The following is a 7,313-nucleotide window of genomic DNA, read 5'->3' as shown; positions in this document are numbered from 1 at the left end:
CTTGTACTTGTTTGCAGAGAAGATGGATCTGGCTGGCTGCGGGCTGTAGCCTCTATTATGATCAAAATGACCCCTCATGGTTGGACTTAGAATAGTGTCATGGAATGTGCGGGGACTCAATGACAAAATTAAGAGATCTCTGGTACTTAGACAAATTAAGCAGTATGCCGCTGATGTGATATGTCTTATGGAGACCCACCTGGTGGGCAGCAAGACCCTAGCCATTAAGAGACCTTGGGTAGGATGGGCATTCCATTCTACACACACTTCTGCCTCCCGGGGGGTCTCTATCCTTGTAAAGAAGACTGTTCCCTTTGTGATGGAGTCAGTACAAACGGGCCCATGGGGAGATATGTGTTTTTGGAGTGTAAAATCCACTGTACCCCTCTGCTTTTGCTGTCCGTGTATGTGCCTCCCCCGTACTCCTCCGATGTCCTGAAAAGGGTTGCACAGTTTATGGCCCTGTCACCGGGTATACCCGTGGTTTGTGTGGGGGACTTCAACAATGTATTAGATAAGGTGTTGGATAGATTCTCTACTAATCCCTCTAACCCCTCTGGTCCACAATCTGGTAGAAATGATTTTGCGGATGTTGTCTCGGGGCTGGGCCTGGTTGATCCCTGGAGACTGAGACATCCATTTGTTAAACAGTATTCATGCTTCTCACATTCCCACTCCTCGTTCTCTAGGATTGACCTGGCTCTTTTATCGAGCGATCTGATTCCTAGGGTCCGGGATAGCAAATATGAGACTAGGGGTATATCGGATCACTCCCCTTTAACACTGACCCTGGATTTTAATTGCTCTAGAGGCCAGGCAGTGTGGAAGTTTAATCCATTTTGGCTGGTACATATGGGAGATGGCTCCGATTTGGTGACTGCATGGCGGGAATTTTTCGAGATAAACAAAGATGGGCAGCCTATCTCTAACTTATGGGATGCGTTCAAGGCCTTTTTGCGGGGAACCCTAATTAAACGAGTGGCTAACTTAAAAACCTTTTTCAGGCACCGGGAGTCCGAATTAGAGACCATAAGTGTTGCTGCAGAGGCACAATATTTACAGGACAGCTTGAACAGTTCCAAATCTGCATGGTTGACAGCTCAGGGGGAGTGGAGGGAATGTCTAATGGATAAGACTCAGCATAGACTCCTCTTCTCCTCTCACGCCTTTTACGCCTCCGGGGATAGGCCGGGATCTTATTTAGCCTCCCTGGCACGGGGTGAGAGATCCGCTAACACCGTAGTTGAAATAGAGGCCTCAGACGGTACCACTGTGTCGCAGACCCCACAGATTGCGTCGGAATTCGTGTCGTATTATAGGCGATTATATAGCTCTAAACTAGACTGCACCCCGATGCAACTAGACGAATATCTACAGACTATACAGCTCCCCTTGCTGACTTGTGAGGCGCATGACTTCCTCGAGGCACCTATTTCACCAGAGGAGATTGTGGATGCGATCAATGCTGCCCCCAATGGGAAGGCTTCAGGGCTCGATGGCATACCGTCTGAGCTATATAAGCGCCATTTAGATTTTTTTGTCCCCCAATTACTTGAGCTATATAATCAGATATTCACACAGGAATCCCTCCCATTATCTATGGCGGAGGCATTGATTATTGTCCTTCCGAAGCCCGATAAGGACCATAGGAAGGTTGATTCTTATAGACCTATCTCCCTTCTACCGACAGATATTAAAATTCTGGCCAAAATCCTGGCGTGTAGATTAAATAAAGTCATTACGCAGATCATACACCCAGATCAGACGGGATTTATGCCTAATAAGTCAACATCCATTAATCTCAGACGATTATTTACCCATCTCCAGGTCCCCCGTGAGGCACCCTCATCCATAGTAGTATCATTGGACGCCGCTAAGGCATTTGACTCCGTGGAGTGGGAGTACTTGTGGAGTATCATGCACAAGTTTGGTATAGGCCCCAGCTTTATCAAATTCGTCCGCTTGATGTATTCCTCTCCCCTGGCTAGAGTGGCGGTGAATGGCTTTGTGTCACATTCCTTTCCATTGTCTAGAGGTACTCGTCAGGGATGCCCATTGTCCCCTACTCTATTTGCTATAGCCATTGAACCCCTTGCATGTCTTCTGCGAGCGAACCCTGAAATTGTTGGATACACCGTGGGCACCAGGGAGGAGAAAATAGCTCTATATGCCGATGACATCCTGTTATTTGTGGATCGCTATGCTGAGTCTATGCCTAAGATTTTAGATATTATCAACGAGTTCGGATGTTACTCCGGGCTCCTGATCAATTGGGAGAAATCCTCCATTATCCCGTTTCAGGGCGAGGTCCCTGACTCCCCATTGGCTGTTCTCCCACTAAGATGGGTGAATTCCTTTAAATATCTGGGCATTTGGGTATCCAATGACCCTCATAAATTTACTTCCCTTAATATTACACCGCAAATATCTTATCTTCGCAATAAGGTGAAGGTTTGGGGGAAATTGCCCCTGACAGTTACAGGGAGGGTTAACATGGTGAAAATGGTTTTTCAGCCCAAACTCCTGTACATACTACAACAATCCCCAATATATATCCCCCAGAAAACTTTCAAACAGATAGATGGTTTGATATCCTCTTTGGTATGGGCTAGTAAACGGGCACGGCTGAAACTTAATACTTTGACCAGGCACAAAACCTCAGGGGGGCTGGCTCTTCCCAACTTTCGTTTTTATTACTTTGCAGCACAATTAGCACATCTATGGGAATGGGTTAACGATTCTGATACTTCAAGTCTGCATTCACAGTTGGTATTGCAGGAGTATCCAGGTGGTTCCCCGCTGAGACTGCTTCTCTGTGGAGGCGTCAAAGTGTCGGCACTACCACTCATTAAGCAATATCTTACTATTTGGAGGCTGGCGCATCGGATAATGCAGGGGCAGGGCATTGACCCTGACACTCCGCTGGACAATAAATATGGATTGCCGGAGTTGTGTCAGCTTCAAGTCAGGGAGGTGTGGGAACCATGGGGAGTAACCTCACTGGGACACTTATACACTGACGGGTTTTTTAGGTCCTTCCAGCAGATTCAACAGGAATTTAACGTTCCCTCTGCGTATTTTTTTCGCTTCCTTCAATTGCGACATGCTATGTCTGCCCAATTCCCCGATGGCCCGCCGGCGCTTACTGATTCACCGGTCAAATTGCTGTTGCAGACGGTGGGATCCGATCATTTAGTCTCCAAAATATATGGCCGTTTACTTCAAATGCATCATACAGACCCCCTTAGTGCCCTCAAGACCAAATGGGAAACTGATCTAGGTCCAGTATCGGATGATTTGTGGGAGGGTGCTCTGGGATCGTGCAGGCTTTCAACATCATCTGCCCGATATCAACAAATTCAACTGTTCGTGCTACATAGGGTATATATGTCCCCCCTGAGACTGTCACATATAGGGGGATCCCATAGTTCAAAGTGTCCCAAATGTGGCAGTCTGGGAGCAGACTTTTGGCATATGATATGGCTATGTCCCTTGGTGTCGATTTTTTGGGAGGAGGTTATACGTGCCATAGTTGATACAGGTATCCCCTCTACCGTACTTACACCTATCTCTTGTATATTAGCAACTATAGATGAGGAAGCTCTAAATCCGCCCAGTCGACGCTATGTTATAAACCTCTGTGCTCTGGCCAAGGTTTGCATAGCCAGACTTTGGATGGCTAATGAAGCCCCAGCGATACAATCCTGGATTGCGCTGGTTAATGCATCCGTCGCTCATGAAAAATTCGTATATCTGGCCAGGAATGCGGAAAAAAAGTTTATTGCTATTTGGGGAAAGTGGATGAGCTCTCGCTATTTTGCTTCACGGATGAATACTGCTGAACCCTAGATTTATTTAACTGTCTGATATGAATGGTCTCTGTGTGGGATCTCTGGGATGAGTGGCCCGTGGTCGGCCGGATTTAAAGGCACGATAATGCCATGACAAAAGATAATACAATGTGTGTTTAATATAAAAGAATAATGGGTCACCACTGCTTTATTGCTATTTATGACTATGAATGGGATACCTAATACCACATCACACTAAGCTTCCTATGTAATACCGGAAGCATGTTGTTGATTTTATTGCACTCTATCTGTTAAGAATTTTAGTCCAGTAGATGTATGTACGTTATGTTTGCCTCTGGCAATGTTTAAATGTTAAAGCATTGAAAAAATCAATAAAAACTTATTGAATTTAAAAAAAAAAAAGGGTGAATCTGCCTGCCGTGATGTGTAAAAAGGGGACGCTGTCTGCCGCAATGTGTAAAAAGGGGGAATCTGCCTGCCGTGATGTGTAAAAAGGGCACGCTGTCTGCCGTAATGTGTAAAAAGGGGGACGCTGTCTGCCGTAATGTGTAACAAGGGCACGCTGTCTACCGTAATGTGTAAAAAGGGGACGCTGTCTGCCGTTATGTGTAAAAATGGCACGCTGTCTGCCGTAATGTGTAACAAGGGCACGCTGTCTGCCGCTATGTGTAACAAGGGCACGCTGTCTGCCGTTATGTGTAAAAAGGGGACGCTGTCTGCCGTTATGTGTATAAAGGGGACGCTGTCTGCCGTTATGTGTAAAAAGGGGGACGCTGTCTGCCGTTATGTGTAAAAAGGGGACGCTGTCTGCCGTTACGTGTATAAAGGGGACACTGTCTGCCGTTATGTGTAAAAAGGGGACGCTGTCTGCCGTTATGTGTAAAAAGGGGACGCTGTCTGCTATTATGTGTGAAAAGTGCACGCTGTCTGCCTCTATGTGTAAAAAGGGCGCGCTGTCTGCCGTTATGTGTAAAAAGGGGGACGCTGTCTGCCGTAATGTGTAAAAAGGGAATCTGGCTGCCGTAAGGTGTAAAAGGGTCTCTACCTGGTGTAGTGGTGCTACTGTGCGGCATAATTTGAAGAATGGAGACTACTGTGCACCGTTTTATGAACTGGTATTATTTTGTGGCCACACCCCTTCCCCACGAAGCCACGCCCCTATGTATTTTTGCACGCGCCTACGGCGCGCACTGCCCCTGCTTTGCATGCAGGGGTGGGGCTCCGATGCTGTTTCCTGCACACAGTGCTAAAATGTCTAGTTACGGCACTGTTGCTAGGTATCCATTTCTCTGGCCCTGAGCAGGTCCCCCTCACCAGATCCTCTCCAGGGGTGAGGGGTGTGGACTTGGATGGAATGGGGGGTGGTGGGGGGGCCAAAGCATTTTGTCGCACCTGGGCCCACCGCTTGCTAGTTCCGCCACTGGCGCGAGCTCTGAGGAGCAGTGTAATTGCTTGTGTGACAGGTGCTGGAGACACAATGCATGCTGTACCCACAATAGTCTTCTTTTCCCAAAGCTGATCCGACCTCCAGGGGTACAGTCGTTTGGGCAGGTTGTAAGCGTGGTCTAATACGTCTCAAACTGAGGTAGAATTTTATAATATAGGGCTATTTATTAAGGGATCTGTTTATTCAGGTCCACGTTGTTGCCACGTCGCTATTTGTAGTGAGTTCTCTGTGACCAGACAAGCCGTTGAGACAGTGTTGGACTGGCCCACAGGGGTACAGGGGAAACCACCGGTGGGCCCTCCTCCTCATATTGGGATCAGGTTCTAGACTGTGTACTTGAATTATACATTATAAATATGTTACCTTATACTGCACAGGACTATGGTGTATTCTCTACAGTGCCTTTATGGTATAGTATCATGCATGTACTAGCAGTATTTAATGTATATATTTATCAAGGGGCCCAGTCCATGCACTCTCTACTGGTTAGGCAAACCAATATGGTAGCTGGACGCACCCCCTCTGGAGATCAGCCACACCCCTAAACATGGGCCCCTGCCACTGCATTCCCCCTGTGGGCCCTTCATGTCCCAGTCTGACACTGCGTTGGGGTAAGTAAACCCGTTATCACACGAATGCACAAGCCAGGTGTTAATAAAATAATTTGTTTATTGCATTCAGCTTAAATAGCATCATAATAAATAATAGTAAACAAACCTATTCTCTTTATCTGTTTATCTCATCATAAATACAGTACAATAGTACATACACAGAGACGTACTCCATACACAATAAGCCTGGACTTATACTGTCCATAAACCTTCATAGCTATATGGTATATAAATGCATATTTAATCATATTTATAAATTGTCATTTAAATACGTAAACCAAGAATAGTAGAATTTGTTCATGTTTACGGCTAATTGGCAGAGATTACACTGTGTGGCCCCTTTGGCAATATTTCTTATACCTGGGTTCGGTCCTTATATGAATTAACCACAGGTAAACCATAGCAGCCAACAGGACGCCACTGGCACCTCGCCAGATAGCCCCGCCCTTATTAAGAAGAGGTACGTGCACCGTTCAGGCACACAGTCCGTGGACCCGGGAAGGCCTGGCCGTGCCACGTATCTTATCAAACTCCATCGGTATACTCTTCAGCTTTACACATTCCACTGTATAAATAATAAAAGATCATTTCTGCCCGCAGTACATATATAAAAAATAGTCATTAAAAATTAAAGCGCTTTGTTTCAGTGCAAACATAATTGAAAACATATCCCTATTACATGTTCCGTATTGGTGCTCCCACTGACTGTTATGTGACGTTCAAGCACATCGTAACAAAAGAACAAATAACTCGTATAAAGTTAGCTATGGTTCATATAAAAACAGTATCTGATCCCTGATGGGTAGGTCACCTTGACGTCAGTATGTGCTTCTCGTTCTTCTTCTACAGAACATAAATAAAAATCAAGTTGTATAAACTGTAAAAATGTCCGACTCCGTACATAAAGCGTGAACAGATTTTACGCTCCTCGCGGATTCGATCGCAAAATATTTTGTCGAGTCCATACAATGATGCAGGGAGGTTAAGCTGGCTCTTTGTAAGATTCCCTAGAATTCTCTGTACGAAGAAACGGACACACCAGATGAGGGCGAGAATTTGCCGACTCTGCTTTTGACGTATATCCACAGAGCGGAGACAATGACCGCGATCAGTAAGAACGCTCCTAGCAGAACTGCGATGACAATAGTCGCCGTCCTCCAGCCGTAATCAGTGGATGGGTTTGTGGGCGGGATTATTGCTGTAAATTAAAGATTTATAAATAAATATACTGAAATGGAAGTATTATTATTATTATTATTATTATTATTCAAATTATTATTACAGTATATAAAAGTGACAAATTATGTACATAGAGAACAGTTAGTGGTTTATAGCATACTATCTTAACCAGGCTTTCCCAACTTCGGCCCTCAACGCACACTAGGGGGTAAATTTACTAAGATGGGAGTTCTATTTAAGATGGGATGTTGCCATAGCAACCAA

At 45.5% G+C, this 7,313-nt stretch overlaps 1 protein-coding gene across 1 annotated transcript in view; it reads right to left on the bottom strand.

Moving 5' to 3' along the window:
- Positions 1–5,910: 5,910 nt before the first annotated feature.
- LOC135029688 (uncharacterized) overlaps positions 5,911–7,313 on the bottom strand; it is a 46,014-nt gene continuing 44,611 nt past the window's right edge. Inside the window, exon 12 of the mRNA XM_063953872.1 lies at positions 5,911–7,068. Within this exon, the coding sequence (XP_063809942.1) occupies positions 6,878–7,068 (191 nt within the window). The 3' untranslated portion in view covers positions 5,911–6,877. The remainder of the gene's footprint in view (positions 7,069–7,313) is intronic.

The sequence above is a fragment of the Pseudophryne corroboree genome, chromosome 2 (assembly GCF_028390025.1).
Source record: "Pseudophryne corroboree isolate aPseCor3 chromosome 2, aPseCor3.hap2, whole genome shotgun sequence".
NCBI lineage: Eukaryota > Metazoa > Chordata > Amphibia > Anura > Myobatrachidae > Pseudophryne > Pseudophryne corroboree.
This window is presented reverse-complemented; position numbering and strand designations above follow the sequence as displayed.